This window comes from Poromitra crassiceps (genome assembly GCF_964638095.1).
Source record: "Poromitra crassiceps genome assembly, chromosome: 17".
NCBI lineage: Eukaryota > Metazoa > Chordata > Actinopteri > Beryciformes > Melamphaidae > Poromitra > Poromitra crassiceps.
The window spans coordinates 33,489,400-33,516,849 of NC_139635.1; the positions used below are offsets into that span (position 1 = coordinate 33,489,400).

The 27,450-nt window shown below is 45.5% G+C and overlaps 1 protein-coding gene across 1 annotated transcript in view; it reads left to right on the plus strand.

Moving 5' to 3' along the window:
* Positions 1-6,122: 6,122 nt before the first annotated feature.
* Positions 6,123-27,450, plus strand: part of colec12 (collectin sub-family member 12) — a gene marked incomplete at its 5' end in the record, with an annotated part of 56,146 nt that continues 34,818 nt past the window's right edge. Inside the window, 2 exons of the mRNA XM_083654075.1 lie at positions 6,123-6,207; positions 9,448-9,498. Coding sequence (XP_083510201.1) covers positions 6,123-6,207; positions 9,448-9,498 — 136 coding nt within the window. The remainder of the gene's footprint in view (positions 6,208-9,447; positions 9,499-27,450) is intronic.

Below are 27,450 nucleotides of genomic sequence, written 5' to 3' on the forward strand. Positions count from 1 at the left end.
CTCACAGCGGGAAATCCTTTCATCACTGAAATACCACAAGTCATGCAATAGCTACATGTACAAAGCACAATCCTAAAACACTGCTAACATACACAGAAGCAGTGGCCTGATCGTGTGTTGTTCTTTGTATTTTATGACATTTTATTTTACGTGAGGTGATTTATTTCTTGTCATTATTTCTGGTCAAAGTGGAGAAAACTCACTCCGTGGAGTCTCAGTGAGGTGCCGGTGACAGGGAAAAGTCCAGTGAAAAAGAAGAAAAACTCTAGCTCTTAGTGATATGACTTGATAAACAACACCTGTTTAATACTCCCTGGACTGCATACTGTATATACAACCTGTTTTTGCAAATGAACTCTTCATATATATATATATATATATATATATATATATATATATATATATATATATATATATATATATATATATATATATATATATATATATATATATATATATATATATATGAAGAGTTCATTTGCAAAAACAGGTTGTATGTGCAGTCCAGGGAGTATTAAACAGGTGTTGTTTATTCATTTTAAGAATGGCATTTACCTGTTTTTGCAAATGAACTCTTCATATATATAACCCTAACCCTAGAGTGACATTCCTCCCAGTAGGAAGGTAGGTCCATGTTTAGCATCTCTACCATTACTATGGAGGAAGGCCGCGAGGTAAAAGAGTTCCTCTGTTCCCATCTCTTCATAGGTGCCCCTGCTCCTGCTAAAAACATCCCCTCTTTGCATGCTATGGCCCACAAAATAGGGTCCTCTCTGGATAATAATCAGAAACAGCCAGTGGTATACCCCAGTCCCCATGCCCTTGTGACCCCGTCAACACCTGGTTCCTATATAAGACTACCAGAAGACGAGTTCTTCCCATGTTCTCCCATGGTTGACCCAGGCTTCAATGATAAACCATAAAAAAGGTATCTTTCATGACTGGTAGTGTGAGATGACATGCATGCAAATACAATCATTTATGGGATAATTAATTCATACTCAAAGTGGGGTTCGGAACCATAAGTCCAATAACAGAATGTATGACTATTTTGGTCATGTGTTTCATACACTTTCTGTGATAAAACATCTAAAAGTGTGGCGACCCTGCACTCTCCTGGGCCTGTCTTGCAGGAGCCTGGTGTTGGGGTTGTTAGGATGATTTGGTGCACCATGGGCCCGGTGTACTCCTTGGGCTTAAGAAGCCCTTCAGACCAGGGTCGTCACAAAAGCTATAATCTTATCAGGTGGGGGACCCTGGAACAAAATCTTATCAAATGGTCTGTGTGGTCTAATTTGTGTCAGTTTAGGGGTCCTTGATGTGAACAAGGTTGAGGACCACTGCTCTAGGGCAGTGATCCTCAACTTTTTTCATATCATGGACCGCTACAGTAATTTAGTCCACATCAGAGCCACGGACGGATGAGATTTTGTCTCTCTGACCCAAATCTGAGTATATGAGTCTGAGACTTTTTTTTTATTGTTAGATATGATTTTGTCCAGAATTCCATGATTAGCTGTATTGCAGGTAGAGAGATAACAGTGCAACTATGACAAAAAAAAGTTGCTTCAGACCCCCTGAAACACCCTCAAGAACCCCTGGTGTTCGTCGGACCACACCTTGGCAACCACTGCTCTAGAGGCTAATATTCAGGAGGGCTCATGGTTTGGTCTTCAAAAATCATCCCAGTTTCAAGTAGGTTTTTGTTCATCTGATGTTCGCACATCTCCCTGAGTCTCTGGATGAAAGTCCATCCATGGGGTTTAAGAGGCCTTTATAAACTTCTTCAAGGTGTTGTCATATAACAGGCTCGTGATGTGCTCATATGTCGGGTGGCGGTCATGATCAAAGTGTGGGGTTCTGGACTGAAGAGATAAACAGGTGCAGGGGATAAGCTGCTTTACAGGGTACTGAGACCAATGATGAAGAAGTTATGGACTGGGAACCATCGGGTTGAAGGCCTCGTGTTTTGTTTGAGGGAGTGTTGCACATCAGGGCATTTAGTAGCCCACAGTAGCTCATTGCACAAAAAGGCCAAAGAGGATTGTAGAGGTAGACATTGTTCAGCATTAAAGATGATAAGTGCTACAAAGTTGAGGATAAAATGTGTGGGAAATGCTGGTTGATTGGAACCAGTACTAGAATGAGTAATTGTTATTTTTGGTAAACAGCTTAAATTGCATGAAGATTGAAGATAGTAGATTTGTATTTTAGCAAATGGTCGCTTAGCTAACAGCAGATGCTGAGAATAAATATACTTGAGATTTGGCGCAACCAGTGAGTTTTTCTGAGATAAATAAAGTCCATCTGTTAATGTTTGAATATGCCCTCATATTGTTTTCTGTGGACACATGCCAATGCTTCCTTTTTGATAGACTGATGGTGAGCGATAGCAACTGTGATATCAGTCTATCTAGGCTATTAACTGAAGACATATATAGGCCTCTATATATGAGTTTCTCTACATTTTCAATTGATGCCACAAAATAATGTGTAAGACAAAATATATTGTACATGTTGCATAGTTTCACATATTATGATGACTTCATCATTTCATGTAGGCCTATATATCCTTTATTAAACCTTTCAACTCTTTAACCATTGTGGCATTCAATTTGAAGGAAATATCGAATGATCCCAAACTTATTCTAGCGAAAATAGATATTGTTCGACCATCCTTGATCCCACATGGCCACATCTATCCAAATTAACCTAGCCTAGCCTGTCAAGAAGGGTCAGAGTTTTGTGACTTTAGGTGAAGTGGATTTGTTCTAATTCAGAAAAACGTTTATTTTGATATCCACTGTACAATCATAGCTCTCAGAGTTACACAAAAATGTGTAGCCTAGTGAAGCTGTTAGAACTAGTTTCTTATTCATAAATGCGTTAAATAGGGGAGACCAGGGCATCTTGTCACACGGGTCAGTTGCCACATGGATCATATCTCCAACACCAGAAGGGGCTATCTAAAAATGCAGTTGCATGTGTCACTCACTGTTCTGAAGTCATTTTCCTCTTGACCTGCGGCTGCGTCATATGCCACTGTAATCTGATGTGAGAAACATTTCCATATTTTTAACCATAAAAGTAAAAAATAGTCTACGAAACTGCACTATTTATGTAGCCTAATAAAACTTCAATAGGTTCAATGATATTACTTTTGCACAGGACAGAGGAGAGAAAATGTGTATTTGGATACTTAAACCTTAGCCTACTAAAGCTAGGTTAGCACACATGTCACTCGGGCAAGTTCAGTGCCGGGGCAAATCGCCACATGTGAAAAGATATGACAGATAAACAGGTGATCCTGTTTGTTGAGTCCAGATGAGAATTTAACAGTAGACAGTCTATTTGTTATTTGTTCATTTAGGCTATTTACTTATATGGGTTGTTCCTGTTTTTTCATGCACTGACGCGGATGAACATTTATAACTGTATTAAAGGAAGAAGTAAAACTCAAATTTAGATTATCCATTTGTGCACAATAATTTAATTTAATATGGAAAGTGAGTGACAGAGTAAAGTGAAAGCAAAAAGTGTGATAAAGAGACCCTGGTCTGGTCTCCCCTAGGCTAGGCTACTTCATGGTTATGCTAAAGCGGGACACACACACACACACACGCACGCACGCACGCACGCACGCACGCACACACACACACACACACACACACACACACACACACACACACACACACACACACACACACACACACACACACACACACACACACACACACACACACACACACACACACACACACACACACACACACACACACACACACACACACACACACACACACACGACAGAGCAACTCGGGGTGCAGACGGTGCGCACAGACAGATGTGAGGAGCACGTGGTCTCCCCCGGCACGGCAGCGCAGCAGCAGCCCTACGGGCGCACCACTTCCTCTCACGTTTGGACCACTTCTCCACCTCTGTCTGCTCTCTGGGAGCCTCTCCAGTTACTACTGCGGGTACCAGCGCGCTCACCTCACCACTTTGCCAGGATAGGAGGACAATACTTTTTCTTCAATTCCAACAGCAAGCTTCCAACTTTAGATACTTCCAACATAGTTTATTCTTCTTCCTCCCCCGCAGCATCTGAACTTCTGAAGTGCAGCTCTGTAGATACCTGCCGCTTACAAGGAGGTTGTTGCCCCCAGCGTTAACGGAACACGGATGGAGCTTTGAAGTTGTTTCTCTCTTCATTAGCCTACCTACCCCCAAGGACAGTGGATAGCCTACTGCTGGGATACCTACGGTGCAGTGGCGCTCAGGGGATATTTTGAGCAAATGCCACATTGCAATGCTGTGGATGTGACTTCAAACGACAGCTTCGCAACGGTAGAGTCCCGTCAAACACAATGAAAGGTAGGCTATTGACATCTGGAAAAACAGCTGGAAAAACTGCACGCCGGCGTATTGTTGATGATGATGGCACACGTCATGATCGATAGCCTGCTACTATAATTCATATCTGTCTTGCTTATGCGCCAGTTTTCTGCACTCTTTCTTCCAGTCCCAGACGTGAGGAATGCGTAGGCTACAACTTGCATGTGACATCTGCTTTCCATTATAGGGACTCTGCTGGTTTGGGATTGTTTTGCATCTGGCCGCTTTTGCACATCAAACAGCAAACCTACACTACTTTTCACAATACAACCAAAACATACATGATTATAACTCAGACTGCGAGTTGATGAACAGAGAAACACTTTTTTCATGCATAATAATATGGCCTATTAAGTCATTTGTGCGTTCAAGGAGATTTGTTTTTTTAGTCTTCTCAACACTGTTGGACATGTTTTCTTGTGAATCTGAAGTTTGTAGGATACTGGCTTAAAAACAAATCTAAATAGCCTACAGCAGGTCTACTGGAGGAAATAATGAGTCAGACTTATGCAATTACCTTACATGAAAAGCTTACTGTGCATGTCTTGCTCTCACTCTGACTCCTCTAGTCTGTGTGTGTGTGTGTGTGTGTGTGTGTGTGTGTGTGTGTGTGTGTGTGTGTGTGTGTGTGTGAGTGTGCGTGTGCGTGTGCGTGTGCGTGTGTGTGTGTGTGAACAAAGAACCCACTGAAATGTCACCTTTCAAACGACTGAATGAAATACAATGGACTTAAAGGTGCTTGGGTTGTGGTGGTCAGTGGCCAAAACTAGCTAGGCAATTTCAAATCAAGCTTTTTATGACCCAAATGTGACTCCCATGTGGTGAACTGCTGTTTTTTTTTTAACTGCAGTATTTTTTTCAAGTTTGTTGCTAAATGAATAAGCCTATCATCACTCACGCCACTGAAACTCAAACACCAAGGCCTTGTTGATAGGCTAGCAAGCTGTTACTTTTATTACAATGGACTGTACTGTACAATAAGTGCATAGACACTGCAAGGGTCCTACCACCTTGTGGTCCATTTTAGAATAGGCCTACTCCTTTTCTGAATAATTGACTTGACAGGAGAACAACTTTCATTTGAAGAATTCAGAGGGCAGCTCAGTCAGAGATGGTGAACAAGAAAACGTTCAACTTTAACCTGTGATGTGATGGAGATGCAGGCCACATCCTGGAGCTATACTCTATTGACAATGACAGACTATTGAAGGCTGTTTGTATGGATTGATAAGAATGTTTGTTGCAGTCTCTACAAGAGCAGTATTTTGTTGCCATGTGAACATTTCCAAAGCTGAATATTTGCTCACATGCCTTGAGACCCCTTCTGACTTCAGCAGACCTTCACCATGACCTTTTTCCTCTTTTCCTGTTCACTCTCATTGGAGCTGTGCAGTGTTATCGTTACATCAGCAGAGGACAAACACTCAAAAGATTCACAACTGACAGGGTGGAGGGAATCATATGATACTGAGTCAGTGGTGGTGGTAGGCTATACTGTTCACAAAACGCTTGACATAATGTGTAACGGTAGCCAGCAGTCGTGTTGTGTAGTGAGTAAACCTCACTGCCCGAGACCCCATTTTAGCCTCCTTGCTAGATTGTGCGCCTCCCATCGCGGAGGTTCCTGGTTCGATCCCCAGCTGCAGGGGAGTAACGCCACACGGGTTACATTGGTGCCGTGACCCGGATGGGAGTGATGTTTAGGGGCGTGAGTGTAATGGTGGCCCATGGTAGTGCTGTGCACAGTGTGGCACGGTAGCGCTGTCACCTCACAGCAAGAATGTCCTAGGTTCGACTCCAGCCTGGGACTCTGTTGGTACTGGGGGGAGGGGGGGGGGGGGTGTCCACATGCATTCGTTGCCTGATGCCCAGGTGGGCTACCTCGTGAAAAAGGCCTTTCTGTGTGGAGTTTGCATGTTCTCCACGTGCTCAACTGGGGATCCTCTACAACAACAGTATGGACCCCCACTAAAAACAGGCAGAAGATCATCGCCTGACCAGCGACGATGAAGACTGAAGATGGTCCCCGGGCGCTGTGCTGTTAAGCTGCCCACTGCTCCTGGCCTGCCCCCCTGGAGGAAGGACATGGCTTGATGGGAAAATGCAGAGACTGAGTCGACCACCGTTGACAGCACGTGCGTGCCGTGTATATCTGGTCGCTGCATGCAAGTGTTGTAGGTGTACTGTGTTGTGACAATAAAAGACAAGCTTGCTTGTGCAGTAAGTGAACCTCACTCACAAGAGATGCTCTAGTGACTGATCCTAGAGCTCAAGGGCTTTAGCCTCCTTGCTAGAGTGTCCGCCTCTCATGCTGCAGGTTCCTGGTTCGATCCCCGGGCGGCTTACATTAGTAATCCACTGCGCTGTTGTTGTGCAATTCTACTACAACATTGCAACAGTCGAGCTGTGCTAAATGCATATTGCAATGTCATTAATGTGGTCGCTCTTGGGGGTCACATATATCTGCAATATTCATCCCACAATCCAGATATGACGAGAGTTCAATCTCAGTTCAATCTGTGTCTATTTTCAAATCCAGTTAGTCTTCAGTCCCCTGGGCAAAATGTGATGAAATCTGTTTCCCAGAATAGCTGTCAAAAAGCCCGGCAGAGTAACGGTGACATTATTGTTGTAATGGGACACAGACGTGTTTCTCAGAAACAAAAACAGGAAGCAGGTCTTGGGGAAAGAAAGGCATGAATGTCCCATGAATAAGCAGTTTGCTTTCACTTTTTACAACTGCTTGGATTATTCTTGTCACCTCTTAACTCACTCAGCTTTCTGTGGTGACATGTTGTCTGCTGAGGACTCACTGTGTGATCGCTTCGGTTTCAGGTGCCAGGACCCATAAAGCATTCCCCTGAGTTCCCAGAAGATAGACGCACGAGGCAGTGTTCAGGACTAAAGCCTGGATTATGCTTGACGCTTTGGCCGGCCGCACGGAAATGAGAGACACGGAATCCTGACGAGGAAACGTGTGGAGCTTTTATACTCTGTGCGGGTTTCTGCTCGCGGAATTGAGCGCGAGTCTTGAAAACTCCACTTTGTCCGCCCAGCCGCATCCGCATCCGCATCCGTGTAGTTACAAAATTCGGCGTGCGCACGGCCAGGCGAAAACCGTCCGCACGGAGTCTTGCGGAGGGGCGTGTCTGCTGATTTGACGTCACTTTTCCGTGCGGACACTCGCCTTCCTCGCTGATGCGGAAAGCATAATGAGACCTTAACTCAAGTCCATGAGGCAGTGTTCAGGACTAACTCAAGTCCATGAGGCAGTGTTCAGGACTAACTCAAGTCCACGAGGCAGTGTTCAGGACTAACTCAAGTCCACGAGGCAGTGTTCAGGACTAACTCAAGTCCACGAGGCAGTGTTCAGGACTAACTCAAGTCCACGAGGCAGTGTTCAGGACTAACTCAAGTCCATGAGGCAGTGTTCAGGACTAACTCAAGTCCATGAGGCAGTGTTCAGGACTAACTCAAGTCCATGAGGCAGTGTTCAGGACTAACTCAAGTCCATCAGGCAGTGTTCAGGACTAACTCAAGTCCATGAGGCAGTGTTCAGGACTAACTCAAGTCCATCAGGCAGTGTTCAGGACTAACTCAAGTCCATGAGGCAGTGTTCAGGACTAACTCAAGTCCATGAGGCAGTGTTCAGGACTAACTCAAGTCCATGAGGCAGTGTTCAGGACTAACTCAAGTCCCAGTCCTGGACTCATTTTCAGGACTCGACTTGGACTTGAGCACTGATTGTTAATTGATAAAGACGGTTGTATTTCTTCCTCCTCCTCCTCCTCCTCCTCCTCCTCCTCCTCCTCCTCCTCCTCCTCCTCCTCCTCCTCCTTCTTCTTCTTCTTCTTTTTGTAATAGGCCCTAATAATTTGGCATCATTGGTATTAATATTGATATTGATATGAATACTGTGACATTATTCAGTTTAGTACAAGGGAAGGCACGTGTGTTTCACCACACGTGGATTCACGCTCATGTTCAGTAACTCTGGACTCTGACTCTTCTTCGGTGACTTGGACTCGGACTTGAACACTGACTGGGACTGACTCGAGACTCGACTGGGACTTGAGATGAAGTGACTCGACTACAACAACACTGGCATGACACAGCCAGAGTACGTAACGTAACACGCCACACTGAAAAGACACCATACCATCATCCATCCACCGTCTTGGTTCTCCTGTTTGGTGTTGTTTTGAAGGTGGCCCCCCTGTTCCTCCCTCAGAGTCTTGACGTCAGTTAGCCCTCGGGGTCCTCGTTTCCCATCTCTCTGCTCCCTTCCCGGCGTTGGGCGTGATGGAGCGAGAGATCTGGTCTGGAGATCTTTGGGACATTGTGGTCTTTCTTTATTTCCCCTGGCCAAGATGATGACACGGAAAGCCTCCTTGAAAGTCACCGCTGTACTTTCCCACGCGGGCACGGCAGCCACTTGAAAGGAGACGGCACTCAGTAAGGCCATGAGAGAGAGAGAGGAGCGAGCGTCTACTGGTAGAGCTGAGCTACTCTGTGAGCGAGACACTGGGCTTACTTGTTGTTTGTTAGTATACTGGGCACAGCACATGGTACCAGTGGGTTGGCATATAGACAGAGATAAAAGTGGCTCTGAATTAGTACCAAGAATGTGGTTGGAACTTCAGTATTTACCAGTTTGGCCATTATTAAGCTATGAAAAATGGTTCAGATTTCGAAGTTTGTGGCTTCCAGAGATGAGAGAATTTGATTCATCATATCACAGAACCTTTGTTTTATATCCAGGGTTTCCCACCAGAAAAGCTGTTAGGCTCTGTAGTAGCAAGTATCACTTGCCACGTGTGTTTGGTGACGTGGGCCTGGCGCGGGCCAGCGACACAGCACTAAGGTAAGGCCCGCGGGCCCTATCGTTTCTGTAATCACAGAATCACATAATCAACTTTGGCCTGGCTTGCATTAAACTGGGGAGAAGCCTGATCTGATAGTCATGCTACCCGACTGAGTTTGACTTATTGCACATCTCCAGGTCATTTTGTCTTGTGATTACATCTGATTTCTGTGTTCTTCTCCCTCCAGACGACTTTGCTGATGAGGAGGAGGTGCAGTCCTTTGGCTACAAGAGGTTTGGTGAGTACTCAGTCACTCTCTTTGTGTAGACAGGAATCACTTTTCCTTTGTCAGTAAGCTCAATAATAGTTACAGTAAGTATAGTCATAATATAGATGTTCCACCACGTTACCACTTAAAAAACACTTGATCCTGTGGGTTCTGCAATGAATATGAAGGACCACCTTCACTGGGGAACATCTGGTATATTAATAATATCTAGTGATCTCAACATGATCTCAGTACATCCGACTTCACTCTTTTCTTTTGTTAAATATTTCCCCTGACCCTATTAAAGCACACTTACAAGCGTCCTTGAGCTTCCAACTTGGCCACGCCTCCTCGCTTCCCAGAAACCAACCTGTGTGCTTATTTATTTTGGCTTCTGCTCTATATTTTGGTATGTATCTGTGTTGAAACACCAGCAGAGGGCAGTGGAAAGGGAAACCGCAGCATCCTGGGTGTTCCTGACCAGTGGGCGGACTTTGCAGCCGTATCACGATCCCACTGTTTTCTTATTCCACCCGGCACTGTTCAAACCTACTCAAATAACTCAAACCCAAAGCTTCCCCCGCCCCCCCTCCCTGCTAGGGTGTTCCAGTCGTTGCTCCACCCCCTCTGCCGATCTGGGGAGAGTTGTAGACTAGCACGTGCGTCCTCCGATACATGTGCAGTCGCCAGCCGCTTGCACGCTTCTTTCTTGGCACCTGACAGCGATGGATTTTCACCGGCAGGACGTAGCGCGCGGCGCGGGAGGATCACGTTATTCGCCCCAGTTCCCCTCCCTCCGAAACATGCGCCCCGACCAACCAGAGGAGGCGCACTAGTGCAGCGACCAGGACACATACCCTTAATCCGGCTTCCCACCTGCAGACACGGCCGATTGTGCCTGTATGGACTGGACGCCCGACCGCGTAACACAGGGGCTCGAACCTGTGACACTCGTGTTGGTAGGCAGGGAACCTACCGACTGAAACCAAAAGTTCACTTTCAATATGGTTCCCCTCAAAGTTTTTTTTTTTTTTTTTTTTTTGATAGCATAGCTGTGCAGAACAATAAGTTAAATGTGATGTGTTTTAGTGTCTCCTGCTGCCTGAGGTCTGCTGCCTCGTCCCTGAGTAGGGATCATGTTACGAGGGTGTTAGTGGTCAGAGCGCTCCCTCAGGTTTAAGAGGTGTTTTTGAGTGAGTGTGTGTCATCCCGGCGCTGAGTGGGGGCGTGCGGTGCAGTAGTAGTTCACATTGTGTGTCATCGCCATCACTTTACACGTGTGCACACCTCGGACCGCTTGCCTCACACCTCATTGACCCACTATGAGGTGAGAGGATGGGCTTGTATAATGTAGGCATTTATGGTGTGTGTGTGTGTGTGTGCGTGCGTGTGTGCGCGCGTGCGTGTGTGCATGGATGTGCGTTTGTTGATTCAACTCCCTTTATAAGAACAGGAGAGTTCCCATTTCTCTAAAAGCACAGCTCTTTACGAGCATTACAAAATGTGTGAGCCCCTGACACTAGACATACTTTTGTTCAAAGCTAATTTAATCCAGGGAAGATTTGCTGATCTTACTCTTTCAGCTGTAACCTTGGCCAGCACAGTTAACTCGCTGGCTTGCTGGAGAAGATAAGCAGGTTTGGCTGTGGTTATTCCTTGGGTGGGGAGACCATGGTGCTGGAAGTAGTGTTGGAGGACCAGTAGGTGCTCTTCCCTCTGGTCTCAAGAATAATCTCCCCATCCCCAATGCCCCAGGTCAGAGAGAGGGACTCTGTCCTGTGAGTGTGTGCTACACCCCTGCTGCTCATAGAGGCCTACATATAACCACATCTATAAAGTTACTCATTATACATATAACCACATCCATAAAGTTACACATATCCACACATGGGAGCTTTGCTCAAGGACACCCCATTGGGAGTTTTTCAGGGAGGAGCCAGCATTCTCCCTGAAGTCACAAGCAACATCTCCTTGCCACGGTGGGTCTGTTCTTCGCACACAGACGCAGAATTAACTGATTGGCAAAGCGTCACCTCGCCTGGCTTTTAATATTCCTTCTGTGAGGAGGGAGAGAGAGAAGAGAGAAATGGCGTTTTTGACTGAGTTCGACATCTGTTCGCCACGAGAGGTCTATTATGCCCCTGAGATTATGTCCAAACCTGAGAAGTTGCTGAGCCACTTCCTGTATCCATACTGGAAGTTTATTCAGTGCAAGCCTATATACCCTGCGGAGGGAGGGAGGGAGGGAGAGAGAGAGAGAGAGAGAGAGAGAGGGAGAGAGAGGGAGAGGGTGGTTATCATTGGGCTTGGGGGTCCTTGCCTGGGCTGCTGTGCTGTGTCAGCAATATGTCAAGCAGAGGAGGTGGGAGCGGTACCCGAAAAGGGGAAAGTGGCCCCTCAAAATACAAGCTCAAATGGAGATGTCAGGCATTAAAAAAAAAGAAATTATTTATTTATTTTGCAACCGCTTTCTCTCGGTTCAGAGACGGGAAGGCTGAATGTCTTTTAACGGGGAGCTCGAGGACATGTTGTACCATCTTGTACCAAACTGTATCCCTCTCTCTCTCTCTTTCTCTCTCTCTCTCTCTCTCTCTCTCACTTCTCTGCTACGATCTGAAAAACCTTTAAGTGCTTATACAACCAGCTCTGATGACGTCTCGTACGGAGGGGGGAGAGATGGTAAAAGAAACCATGAGGGAAGTTATACAATACGACTCATTGCTCCATGTTTGTTTTGAACTGAGCCCAAAAATAGATTGAGGTTTATTTGATGGCGAATGTTTATGAATGAGAGGAGAGGGGGGGACGGGGGGGGGGGGGGGGGGGCGAGTGCCGAGGACCCCCACCACTGTTTTAACTAGTAAGCGGGTGTTCACCTCATTAACTCATTGCTCAAGAGCATTTTCTCAGTGCTTATTTTTAATCTGCTTTTCTTTTTTTCTTTCTTTTTTAATTGGACGGGGGGGGGGGGGGCGTTCGTCAACAGTTTTATTTTCAGCTGAGAGTCGCATTCCTTGCCCGACTTTTGGGGGCAAAACAGCAAGTGGTTTTAATTTACGGGGACTTTATTACCAGAAAAGAATGTTTTCAGAATGCCTGCTTATTACAACACGCCCCCCCCCCCTCCCCCGCCTTCCCCTCCCCCAGGGTGTGCATGCATGCAGTTCAGTTTGTGCTCTGACTGTCGTCCTAATGAAAGATGATTCGCTCGTGCTTTCAATAAAGACTGCAGTGAGTGGAGGAGAACAGTGGAGAACACTTGAAAGGGTTACAAACGGGTCAGAAAAAGCATTTGAACGAACAACAGGGTAAGAAAAGGAGAGACCAAGACGGCTAAAACAACACTGTGTGTCCAACGCGGAGTACTGCCAAATCCACGAGAGTGCATTTCTTGTTGATCTTTTCCCACACTTGCACAGTTTGCCTCTCGCAGCGGAGTGGCCTGTGACTGGTCAGAAGAAAGGTGGGTCAATCCTAGCTTGACCAATGACAGGCAGGCGGGAATGCATCCCAGACACGGCACAAATCACTGTGTCTTGGTTGGGGGTGGGGGGGGTGGGAGGAGGGGGCGTGCCAGGAGTGTTTCTGCTGAGAGCATTAGTGGGGGGGGGGGGGGGGGGGGACTTGCTCAGGTCAATCGCAGGTCTGCAGAATGGGCCCCTGTGCTCCTGTGTTTAACCCCTCGACTTAACACGGCTGATAACGGCTAAAGTGCAGATGGAGATAAGAATACGGCCCTCTGCATCTTACCGCATGATAGAGACATCTCACCACATGGTAGAGACATCTTACCACATGGTAGAGACATGTTGCACATACTGTAGGGGACTGTCAGTGAAGGCTGGGAGCAAGTAATAGACGGAACAAGTCAGCACTTTAGGAGCGATAGGGTACTGTATTTTGTAGTGGGAAGGCGGAAGTCCTGGATCTTACGGGGGAAAAGTCAATGGAGTTTTAGAATGGGGATTTCACTTAAATGCGTCAAATAAGGCCTGTGATTAAGTTTATGGGAGTTGTAATTTGGGTTCAGCAGGATAATCTTCACAAACGTGAAGATTATCACGTTATGACTTTTGAAATAACCACAGACCTTATTTTATGCATTCAAGTGAAATCCCCATTCTAAAACCGCATTGAAGTCCGGGACTTCCACCTTCTGACTACAAAAATATCTCATCTCTGCGGTAGTGTGGTACTCTATCCACCTTATTTTTGGCGGCCATTTTTGCCTGATCTGCATGATGGGTGCTTCTTCCGGTGTGATCCTCCCAGCCTTGTTGCTGACAGCTTGACACCCGTCTGGGCGAACGGAGCAAATCACTAATCAGGTCCAGCTTGGCAAAAATCTCGTCGATAAATATCCCTTTAAGAGCGCAGTGCATTAATGGGTAATCGCCTGCTGTGGCTAATATTAACCAATCGAGTAACACTGTTTCCATACGGATCACCAGCGTTAGTTGTTTATAACGTGGCTATATTCATAACGTTTTCTATCTCGGATGCGTTATTTCGAATCGCACATAGGTTACGCCTGGCGCAACCTATGTGGGTTTCAGGACGAAACAGACTCGAGCCACTAACGTCATCTTAAGAGCACAATATTCCTGGAATGCAAGTTTAACTAAACAGTTACATGTCCTCTGCATTCTACATAAAATTAAGATATTACGGGTTGTTTTATTTTGTATGTTACATACTTATTGACCAAGTTATGTTCAATTCAGCCAGGGTACAAGAGACTGAGTGTAGGTGGCCATCTTTTCAAATCAAGTAGAATACATTAGGAAATGGCAAGCTGCAACAATGAGTCACGTTAAACCGGACCTTGTACGCACAATTATTTTTTACAGTGGGGCATTCAAAAATAAGGTGGATAGTGCACAATTTTCTTGAGATTCATGGATGTCGATAACCAACCAACATGCATAAATCTTAAAAAAAAAAAGAGGGGAACAAACAGTCTGATTGTTGGAGTCTTGTTATGTCACTTGCTGCTGTTTTCCTCCTTAATTGGAAACCCAGCCAGCCAACTTAAGGCTACGTTCACACAACAGCACCCAAGCCTTGCCTACGCTTTGCCTTTACCCACGCTTTTAAATAGGTGTCCTTTTTAGTCTGTGTACACAGGGCGCCTCAGCGTGAACCCTGCGTGTACCCACGCCTCGCCTGAGCTGCGCCGATTTGATCGTTTAGGCGTGAGTTCTATTTTCAAGCCGACTAGGCGCGTGCAGGCAGACTTTTTCTGTCAAGCCATGAAGGGAAAACGCGACAATATCCGTGGGAAATGGCAAAGTCAACTGAATTTCAAAATAAAATGGTGTTACTACAACGGTGTTGAGCAGAGAGAGAGAGAGTGATTGACGGTGGGTATCACATGGGGCTTTCTCCCAGTCGGTAAACAAATCTTCAGGAGAGAGAATAGCGACCGAAGAAGCAAGATGGATAATGAAAAGTTAATCCACTTAGTACAACAGCATCCAGTTCTCTATGACAACAGTGATCCAAGAAGGAGACCTGGTTATACATATCCAGCATCAATAGCACATTAAATATATCAGATTTATTTTACCTACCCATGATAATTCGGGACCACACATGACAAAAAAAACACTCGGGAGAGAGGAGAGGCGCTTGTGACTCGGCTCAGGTTCAGCGTGGAATAGGCGTCCAGTGTGATCGCAAAAGCGTGTGATAGGTTCACGCCCAGCTCAAGGTAGGCTATGTAGGCTAGGCGTGGGTTGAGGCAAGGGTAGGTGCCCTGTGTGAACGTAGCGTGAAAACTTGACAGAGCGTCCTCAGTTTCAGTCTGACCTGAGTACATCTTGTCACCATGCGTCTACAGCGTGTTGGCTTTAGCTGGTGTGATGACCCAAGCGTATGTGAGCCCGTGCAACGGGGTGGGAATGGGCGAGCACGCCCAGCGTGCGAGCTGCGCCTGCGAGCCCGCGGAGCAGGCGATTTCCATAACTGCAGCCATGGCGCATGATCTCCAGATCTCCACCCTAGTTTCTAGTTTCAAATAAAAAGAAAAGACCATCCTGATTCTTAGATAATAGACAGCAGCTGAAATAGCGATAGATTGTTCAACTCCATGATGCATATCGTCAAATTTGGGTGAACTTTCATTTGGCCAAACATTAGTAGTTACAGCCCTTGTTCTCTCCTTATCAAGCTTGGATATGGAGAAGTTCCTGGTGGAGATGTTCCTGGTGGTGTTAGTCCACCTTGTCTGGCTCGCAGCCAGGCAGCTATCAGATGAATGAGTAGGGAAAAAAAAGAGAAAGGGTCTATTAACTCCGCATGTCACTGCCAATGGGTTTGACTTATGAAACATGACAGTTGTGGCATTGCAGTGGAGCCGCTGTCAGTCGGTGGTTATATATAGTCATAATTGTTTTGAGCGAGATGGGCCTAACCACCTCGCCATACTTCTCCACGCCGCTCGCGCCGCACTACGCGTCCCCAAGAGACACGTTGGCCAACAATAACAACACCTCCTGCAACAGACTGTCATCCGATGTCTCCTCTCACATGATGGATGTTTGGTAACCCTTCCTTTCACAGCAGGTTTTGGCTCGCTCGCAAGAAAAACACATGCTCGCCATGGAAGTGCCTGACTCCATTTTCTTTCAACTGTCTCGGTAGAAGACAGGCAGGGTGAAGAAGTGCTGCTAGCTTGAGCCGCCGCCTCAGTTTTACATTAATGAAAGTATTCTGGCGTCGGAGAGGGCCAACATCAACCTGGCTGCTTCCTCTCTTTGAAAAAAGGCCGAGCGGTGTGTATTTTTCTTTGTTCTGCTGTGAGTCACGGCACTTCTCACTATCCCAGGTTCAGACCTGGCTGTGGCAGCTAGAGAGGCACGGTGCGTTTGTTGCTCTGGCTGTGGTTACATTGGCCCCGAACCAGAGCAGTACACCCCTCAGTGTTAGTCTCGCTTATACGTTTCCCCACTTTTATTCGGGGAGATATTCAAAAATGGCCGCATATGTTGTGCAAAGAAGTCCGCCACATAGATTTTCTTTCCGTTGACTCAGCCCTCAAGTGTTTCAAATGTACGTTTCAAGGCAGACATTTGTTTGTGTTTTCACATCTACACATCTGCTGTGAGGGAAAATGTCAGTGCTGCAGTCTGCCTGAGCGAGCATACCTACAGAAACCTGTTTTGTTTGTAGGATGAACTGCACAGTTTCAGCAAATACATTTCACAATTTGAAGGTGGAAAATTTAGAAAAAAGGGGAAAGGAACATTTGGATTCAGGGAAATATAACCTCATTATAGACATGAACCATGGAACAACCGCAATGGCAGGTCGATCCGAGCATCTTTCTACACTACCACCATTGAAGGCATGGGATGCACGATGATATGGGCACATTATCGTTATCGGCTGATAAAGGCTTTAAAATGGCATATCGGTGATTCGGCATCGGCCCAATATGACATTTCTGCTGATATGACAGGCCGATAGCATCCAAGTAGGATGAATCTTACAGTTTTGTTTGAAAGAAAATGTTACATAAATAAATAAAAATATTGCATGTTTTATATAACCTAAGTTGAAGTACCGTAGTTTTCTTGTTTGTTTGATTGATTGATTGATTGATTGATTGATTGATTGAAACGATTTATTTCAAACAGTTAAAACAATACATAAAGTGAAAAAAAAACAGTAACAGTAGTATCCAGTACTTTCCCAAGTGAATGTGTCCATTTTGAAAAGCATTATGCATCTGCCAGTGGGCCGTTATGATAAGAGTAGGCATAATGTGTTAATTCCACTACAGAGACTTGATGTTCTCTGAAATTATGCATAAAGAAATGTGCGCATATTTCAGTATCGACATCGGCAATTGGCCAAATTAGTTGGAAATAATCGGCATATCAGATATCAGGGGGGAACCAATATGGTGCAGCCCTAAAAGCAGACTTGGCTGGTATGCCAGTGGGTTCACATTGTGTGGTTTTATTGGCTCTGCTCGGTGATGAAGCTTGAAATGGGCATGCGGTGATGGGATGTAGTACATTCTGCTCAGTCTGGCCAGACTCAAGCCGATCTCCAGGCTGGGTGTTGATTGTTGCTGATTCAGTATCTACAGCGGCTTGACGCTGGGCCACCCACACGCCTGACCACACAAAACCCAACAGCCCAGATGTTCTACTCTTTTGCACAGAACTCTGCACCCGAGCGGTGGTTTTGGACTTGCACGTGGGTGTAATGAAGTGTTCTTAAACCACATGATAAAACATCTATCCATCCATCCATCCATCCATCCATCTTCAACCGCTTATCCGGGGTCGGGTCACAGAGGTAGCAGTTCCAGGTCCATGATAAAACATGTCTCAGCTTATTTGCGTTCAGGTTGTTGTGGTGATGTATTAGGAAGAGTCTTTTGTTTGATAGTATTACATTAAATTTTTGGATGTCTTCCAAAACACAGTTAGCATCCAGTGAGGAATGGATACACTGTGAGTTAGAATCCTGTGAGGAACGGATACACTGTGAGTTAGCATCCTGTGAGTAGATACACTGTGAGTTAGCATCCTGTGAGTAGATACACTGTGAGTTAGCATCCTGTGAGTGGATACACTGTGAGTTAGCATCCTGTGAGGAATGGATACACTGTGAGTTAGCATCCTGTGAGTGGATACACTGTGAGTTAGCATCCTGTGAGGAATGGATACACTGTGAGTTAGCATCCTGTGAGTGGATACACTGTGAGTTAGCATCCTGTGAGTAGATACACTGTGAGTTAGCATCCTGTGAGGAATGGATACACTGTGAGTTAGCATCCTGTGAGTGGATACACTGTGAGTTAGCATCCTGTGAGTGGATACACTGTGAGTTAGCATCCTGTGAGTGGATACACTGTGAGTTAGCATCCTGTGAGGAATGGATACACTGTGAGTTAGCATCCTGTGAGTGGATACACTGTGAGTTAGCATCCTGTGAGTGGATACACTGTGAGTTAGCATCCTGTGAGGAACGGATACACTGTGAGTTAGCATCCTGTGAGTGGATACACTGTGAGTTAGCATCCTGTGAGTAGATACACTGTGAGTTAGCATCCTGTGAGTGGATACACTGTGAGTTAGCATCCTGTGAGGAATGGATACACTGTGAGTTAGCATCCTGTGAGTGGATACACTGTGAGTTAGCATCCTGTGAGTGGATACACTGTGAGTTAGCATCCTGTGAGGAATGGATACACTGTGAGTTAGCATCCTGTGAGTAGATACACTGTGAGTTAGCATCCTGTGAGTAGATACACTGTGAGTTAGCATCCTGTGAGGAATACATTGTGAGTTAGAATCCTGTGAGGAATGGATACACTGTGAGTTAGCATCCTGTGAGTAGATACACTGTGAGTTAGCATCCTGTGAGTGGATACACTGTGAGTTAGCATCCTGTGAGGAATGGATACACTGTGAGTTAGCATCCTGTGAGTAGATACACTGTGAGTTAGCATCCTGTGAGTAGATACACTGTGAGTTAGCATCCTGTGAGGAATACACTGTGAGTTAGCATCCTGTGAGGAATGGATACATTGAGTTAGCATCCTGTGAGTAGATACACTGTGAGTTAGCATCCTGTGAGGAATGGATACACTGTGAGTTAGCATCCTGTGAGTAGATACACTGTGAGTTAGCATCCTGTGAGTAGATACACTGTGAGTTAGCATCCTGTGAGGAATACACTGTGAGTTAGCATCCTGTGAGGAATGGATACATTGAGTTAGCATCCTGTGAGTAGATACACTGTGAGTTAGCATCCTGTGAGTGGATACACTGTGAGTTAGCATCCTGTGAGGAATGGATACACTGTGAGTTAGCATCCTGTGAGTGGATACACTGTGAGTTAGAATCCTGTGAGTAGATACACTGTGAGTTAGAATCCTGTGAGGAATGGATACACTGTGAGTTAGCATCCTGTGAGTAGATACACTGTGAGTTAGCATCCTGTGAGTGGATACACTGTGAGTTAGCATCCTGTGAGGAATGGATACACTGTGAGTTAGCATCCTGTGAGTAGATACACTGTGAGTTAGCATCCTGTGAGTGGATACACTGTGAGTTAGCATCCTGTGAGGAATGGATACACTGTGAGTTAGCATCCTGTGAGTAGATACACTGTGAGTTAGCATCCTGTGAGTGGATACACTGTGAGTTAGCATCCTGTGAGGAATACACTGTGAGTTAGCATCCTGTGAGGAATGGATACATTGAGTTAGCATCCTGTGAGGAATACATTGTGAGTTAGCATCCTGTGAGTGGATACCAAGCCCCCAGGAATAGCGCTGGGCTTTGAAGCCATTTGAACATGCTGGCGAAGCTCTGTATTGCAAGTCACGTGACGCCATGCAGCCCAGAAAGGAAAATTCCCATCCACTTGCATGGGGACTCCGGCAGCTGTTAAACCCAGGGGAATTTTTTCCGGGTGTCACTCAAAGTATAAAACGACTCTTTTAATTATCAGCTAATTTTTTATGAGGCATTTTTTTCTTCAGAAGCCACTAAGAGGCGTATACGGGGGTATTTTCTTCTTGTAATTCAATCCATGGGTGGGAGGGGTGGGAGACGTCATGGAATACGTCATGGCACACATGCGCACTTCGCCTTGGGCTGCATGGTCAGGAAGTAAAACCAGGAAGAAAAAGCCCCCATGATGGCTTCATGCGCCAATGAGCAACCTCCGTCCAAATGCATGGGTGGGCGTGGCACGTCCCCTATACAGTTCTTTTAATACATCCATGGTGGATACACTGTGAATTAGCATCCTGTGAGTGGATACACTGTGAGTTAGCATCCTGTGAGTGGATACACTGTGAGTTAGCATCCTGTGAGTGGATACACTGTGAGTTAGCATCCTGTGAGGAATGGATACATTGAGTTAGCATCCTGTGAGGAATGGATACACTGTGAGTTAGCATCCTGTGAGGAATGGATACACTGTGAGTTAGCATCCTGTGAGTGGATACACTGTGAGTTAGCATCCTGTGAGGAATGGATACACTGTGAGTTAGCATCCTGTGAGTGGATACACTGTGAGTTAGCATCCTGTGAGGAATGGATACACTGTGAGTTAGCATCCTGTGAGTGGATACACTGTGAGTTAGCATCCTGTGAGGAATGGATACACTGTGAGTTAGCATCCTGTGAGGAATGGATACACTGTGAGTTAGCATCCTGTGAGTGGATACACTGTGAGTTAGCATCCTGTGAGTGGATACACTGTGAGTTAGCATCCTGTGAGTGGATACACTGTGAGTTAGCATCCTGTGAGTGGATACACTGTGAGTTAGCATCCTGTGAGGAATGGATACACTGTGAGTTAGCATCCTGTGAGGAATGGATACACTGTGAGTTAGCATCCTGTGAGTGGATACACTGTGAGTTAGCATCCTGTGAGTGGATACACTGTGAGTTAGCATCCTGTGAGTGGATACACTGTGAGTTAGCATCCTGTGAGGAATGGATACACTGTGAGTTAGCATCCTGTGAGGAATGGATACACTGTGAGTTAGCATCCTGTGAGGAATGGATACACTGTGAGTTAGCATCCTGTGAGGAATGGATACATTGAGTTAGCATCCTGTGAGTAGATACACTGTGAGTTAGCATCCTGTGAGGAATGGATACACTGTGAGTTAGCATCCTGTGAGTGGGTCATTGAATGAATACATTGTGGGTCCCATAGGTGTAGTGCCGGTAGAACGCGGGGGAACGGCGTTCCCATACTTCTCCAACGGGTGTTTTGTGTGTGTCAGTGTGTGTGTGCATGTCGAGCCAATAAAACGAGTGAAACTTGGCAACGTTGTCATTCGTCCTATATTTAAGGTGGGCTGAATTATTCACACTAGTGATGTGACGTTCGCGAACGACCCGAATCTATTGAACGGCTCTTTGCTATGAACGAAGGGAACCGAGTCCTACTTGAGAGCCGTTCGTTTTAATGTTGTGCCCAAATGTCACTGCCTGCCGCTCCCCCACCACACACACAGTGTAGACCTCCCTCCCTCCCTCTGCTAGTCCACTGAGCAGGGAGGATAGGTGCAATCGTTACGGGCGCATGCTGTAACTGGGTGGCCTGGGTGGGCGGACTCAGCTTAATATCAAAACGGGCTATCTGCCGACTTTCTGGGCAGCGAAGTGTTGCATGAATTGCATTCAAGGAAAACCAACTTTATTTACACAACACATTTCATAGAAGAAGTAAATTCACTGACTAAGCAGATAATATGGCGTCACCTTGTGTCATGTTTACAATGCAGATCATTGACATGAGGTCTGGAATATGAGTAATTTAGTGCTGCTGCAGTTCACCAAAATTAAATAGTGGTGGCTCTAAGATCAAATCTGATTCAAATCGTACCATATCATTATCCTAGTGATTTCGCAGATAAACAGTAGTGCACGCCCCCTAAAAAGAAGAAGAAAAAAAAAAGAACGAGGATCCGCTATTTTGAACGGCTCTCGGAAAGGAACGGAGCCATAAGATCCGGCTCCCTTCAAAGAGCCGTAATTCCCATCACTAATTCACACAGCATCAACTCGCGGCTTGAAGAAAGAAGGAAACATCCCACCTTAACTATAAGGTGGGCTGAATGATTCACACAGCATCAACTCGCGGCTTGAAGAAAGAAGGAAACATTCCACCTTAACTATATTTAAGGTGGGCTGAATGATTCACACAGCATCAACTCGTGGCTTGAAGGAAAAGGAAACATTCCACCTTAACTAGCTACAGCGCGGGGGAAACCTCAGTTTAATAAAAGCTATGCTGAAACAGCTACTGGCTTTTTCAGCATCAAAATATTTTTTTTCCCCCAGTAGCCTACCTCACTTTAACAAGTAAAGATGAAAAAGGCAGCCAAACATCCTTTCATTTTTCAGACAAGCTGTTAAAAAGGTACGTTTACAAGCATGAAGAAACTGTTAAAAGCGTGTTTCTTTTCAACGCGCGGTTGAATCAAAAGTTAGCGTTAATCACCCCATTGCAATTTGCATCCAGAAAATCACACAAGTTGCACAAGGCATTGATCATCATTTGGCACGGCGGCCGGCATTTTTAGAATTTTGTGGTGAATTAATTCACCACAGAATTCTGTGGAAATGTAGTGGGAGTAAAATTAATTCACCACAGAATTCTGTGGAAATGTAGTGGGAGTAAAATTAATTCACCACAGAATTCTGTGGAAATGTAGTGGGAGTAAAATTAATTCACAACAGAATTCTGTGGAAATGTAGTGGGAGTAAAATTAATTCACCACAGAATTCTGTGGAAATGTAGTGGGAGTAAAATTAATTCACAACAGAATTCTGTGGAAATGTAGTGGGAGTAAAATTAATTCACAACAGAATTCTGTGGAAATGTAGTGGGAGTAAAATTAATTCACAACAGAATTCTGTGGAAATGTAGTGGGAGTAAAATTAATTCACAACAGAATTCTGTGGAAATGTAGTGGGAGTAAAATTAATTCACCACAGAATTCTGTGGAAATGTAGTGGGAGTAAAATTAATTCACAACAGAATTCTGTGGAAATGTAGTGGCGTAAAATTGCCGGCCGCCGTGCCAAATGATGATCAATGCCTTGAGCAACTTGTGTGATCGCTGGTTGAGAGATTGTTTAGCTGTTTGTGTTGATAACTGACTGCTGAGTCTGCTCTGCTCTGCCCATATACGTCTTTTAGTTTCAGAGCTGCAAATGTCATGGGCTACAGACACAATTAGTTAAGTCGTGTGTCAGTGAGGTGCGTTCCCCCACTTCTCTAGATAGCACTACACCTCTGGTGGGTCCCCATCATAAATTCTAAAATGGCCTTTCCCCAGAAGTGACTTCCCAGGAGCAGCAGCATCACCATTGAAATTACAATCAATGGTGGAATTGTAAACATGACTTAATATTAGATATCATTCCTTTGCTGCATAGAGGCTTTAAAATAAAATAAAATGTCCTAATATAGAACATCCTTAAGGTTTTGGCTGTACTAGGCCCTGTAGTGCACTTCTTTTTGGCTTTACTATCTTCTTTATCATCATCATCATCATCATCAGTATAAATGATGACATCATCAGTGATGGCTAAATTCACTCACTCACTCTCACACACACACACACACACACACACACACACACACACACACACACACACACACACACACACACACACACACACACACACACACACACACACACACACACACACACACACACACACACACACACACAAGGCTATAGTTCAGTGATGATGTGACTGATGAGGTAGAGCCGGTCGTCCGCTAATTGCTTTGGATAAAAGAGGTCGGTGGTTCGATTCCCGCCTCCTCCAGTCTGCATGTCGAAGTGTCCTTGGGCAAGACACTGAGTTAAGTTAGTTAAGTTATCCTTTATTTATCCCCTTGGGGAAATTCATCCTCTGCATTTGACCCATCCTCTACTAGGAACCTTCCTAGAACTAGGAGCAGTGGGCAGCCACTGTGCAGCGCCCGGGGACCAACTCTAGTTCTTTTGCCAGTACCTTGGCCAGGGGCACTGACAGGAGTATTAACCCCAAATTGCTCCTGTTGGTGTGCCAGCACCCTGCGTGGTAACCTGCCGCCATCGGTGTGTGGATGGGTGAATGTACCTACTGACTGTAAAGCGCTTTGGATAAAAGCGCTATATAAATACAGGCCATTTAGCATTTACCATGTTATCTGTGATGATAGGCATTGTGACATCATTGTGACACACACACGAGAGCGACTGAGGGAGAGGGAGAGAGACTGAGGGAAAGGGAGAGAGAGGCGAGGGAGAGAGAGTGGGGAGAGACTGAGGGAGAGAGAGAGGGGGAGAGAGACTCTCTCTGTCTCTCTCTCTCTCTCTCTCTCTCTCTCTCTCTCCCTCTCTCTCTCTCTGAAGTTCACATGGTCTTGCTTTGCATGAAATGACCTCATTCTAACATGCCAGCGCTGGAACATGAGCATCAGGAGGAGCCAGGGGGTCTCTCGTTCTCCACCAGAGCCAATAAAACTAGTTTATGGCCTCCATGTTGTTGTCCTAAATGCATGCATGTGAATGATGGTAATCGAGAAATCTCTGTCTTAAAGGGACCTTTTTTCTTGTTGAAACTGTCCTGGATTGTGATTGGAGATATATTGTTCCAGGTGCTGTATGAAAAGCTGGCAATGCAAAGCGCTGCACATATTATTCTACACAGTAGATACTCTGTAAGGGTAAGAGCCTAACTCTTCAGACTCACACTCACCATTCTCCTTCTGCAGCCCCTCGAGAGAAAGTCACCGAGGCGTGCATTAATTTGCCTAATAATGGATTCTTAGACTGGAGTTGTATTAATCCTAGACCATTTAAGTGGTCCCATGGCAGAGTTATGTTGATTAGTCCCTTGCCAGGACGAGACTGGAATTTATGTTTCTCCAAGCCATGGTTGGCTCAGGGCAGGCCCATTCTTCCAGAAGTGAGAGATGTACGTACATAAACTCGTAAACAGAAATAGTGTGTTAAGTGGAAATGAGATGTTGATCATAGCTTATTGTAAATTAACTTGTGATCAGTTCTGTGCGTGTGTGTGTGTGTGTGTGTGTGTGTGTGTGTGTGTGTGTGTGTGTGTGTGTGTGTGTGTGCAAGCGTACATGTTTGCATGTGCCTGTTTGAAGAGCATTCCTCTTTAGTAATGCAGATGCAGGTGCAATTTGAGTCCACATGTTTTACAGCTTGCCCTGGGAATATTAATTCTCGGTTACATTGAAGAATCCCAGCCAAGACTTCCTCTGCTCGCCAACTCCTGTTGGAGCTTCATCAGATGCTGTATTCCATAACACAGTCAATAGTTAGCGTTTTCCCCCCTAAAAGTTATCGCCACAGATGTGTCTCCAACTCTTCAACTCCAAATCTCACAACCCCACACAGTCAGACGGAGGGACACACACAGTGAGCCTGGATTTCACTCTTTTGTGGAAACTGCTGACTGGGACACAAGGACTCTTTTTTTGATATCCAATCCTACCTCACAAAGCATCCCTATTACAGTGGCCCCGCATTGTTTATGAGCCAGGCACACTCGCGTGCTTTAAAGTCTCTCTGTTGAGATGAAGATAAATGACCTATTTGTCAGAGTCTGTCTCCCTCTAACCAAGCGCAGATGGAAGGACAGAACCAGATCTAATCAACTCCACGTTCACTGCTTCATTGGATCTGAATCTCTGTTTTAAGAGGCCATCTAACTGTTTTCTCTACCAATTAGGCTCTGTTTGTGCCGAAGAAACAGCTAGCTCAGCTAACAAGGAGTGCACCGTAACGCTTGCTCTCAAACTATCTGTTCCACTATAAAGGATAACATTATTTTTCCCCATTGCACGTTTCCGTCAATGCTGTCAGTGTCAGGACTAGACTGCTGTGGAGGTGTCCATGTGTTTCTCCCCTTTTACTACATGGCTTCCATGAAGCTTGCCTTGCACGTGTCCATAACCTCGCCAGTGTCCTAGAGGGCCTCGCCAATTATGTGAACTCTGCAGAGAAAACATTGTCTGTGAATGTCTTTGGAGCGGGTAGAGGCCAGCGAGACGCACGCACGCGTGCACGCACACACACGCGTGCACGCACGCACGCACGCACGCACGCACGCACGCACGCACGCACGCACGCACGCACACACACACACACACACACACACACACACACACACACACACACACACACACAGTTGCATTGCAGTTGTACATGAATGGCTCAAGGACAATTTGAACATGACATTATAAGCTATTGGTACAGATACCAGATGCTGTGCAAGTGCTGGAAAACAGCGTTATGTTTAAAACGTTATGGCCACTGTATAATATGGACGATGTGTCATTTGTGTAATGATGTGTAATTTGCACCCGGCGTCTGCGCAGTAGAGTCGGACCCCTGCTGTGCCGCTGTCTGATGAAGGGTTGAGCGTTGAGTTAGTGTCAAATAACTATTTAAAAACAAACGTATCAGCAAAATGAGCACTTGAAGATACAGAACTACCTAAAATGACAGAAACCACCTTCGGGAAAAATGCATTTAAAGTGTACTTTGATTTTTAATTTATTTTTTAATTTTGGCTTATGTCCCATCCGCTAACATGGAAGGGGTGGGATTTAAGACCTATACTCCAGCCAGCCACAAGAAGACGATCGAGATGCTTTGGCTTCACTTTTGAGGAGCTGTCATGACATCCATATTTTAGACAGTATATGGTCTCATCACACACATGCAATATTCAGGGGGGGGGGGGGGGGGAACAAGATATTATTTTTAGTCAATATTATACAGCCCTAGTCCATTAATATGGCTAGAATATATTATTTCAAATCTATTCTAGATTTAAGAGATGATAGCGAGCTCAACAGACCTGGATATATCCCATGGTATTTATCTTATGGTCTGTGGCCAAAGCCTTCAAAGGACACTAGTCTCAGCTGGGTGCTGTGTGTGTGTGTGTGTGTGTGTGTGTGTGTGTGTGTGTGTGTGTGTGTGTGTGTGTGTGTGTGTGTGTGTGTGTGTGTGTGTGTGTGTGTGTGTGTGTGTGTGTGTGTGTGTGTGTGTGTGTGTGTGTGTGTGTGTGTGTGTGTGTGTGTGTGTGTGTGTGTGTGTGTGTGTGTGTGTGCGCGCGCGCGCGCGCGCGCGCCGTGTGTGTGTGTGTGTGTGTGTGTGTGTGTGTGTGTGTTTAAGTTGGGGGAGGGGGGGGGTCATCCTGTTCAGACACAGTCATCCGTAGATACTTTTTCTCGAAAACAGGTTTTAACATACAGACCTCTGACCACAGGCCACTGATCTCTTTGCATATCAAGAAAAGGAAGCAACGTTATTTTATAAAAAAAAAAACATCCATCGCACCTCAACGCTATCCAACATTTGCGTTGCTGGTTCCTGAGAGGCCTGGCGTGGCACGAAGGGAAGATGTATCAAGTGTTTGCATGCGTCCTTTGAGTTGGCTCCACTGTAACAAGGTCCAG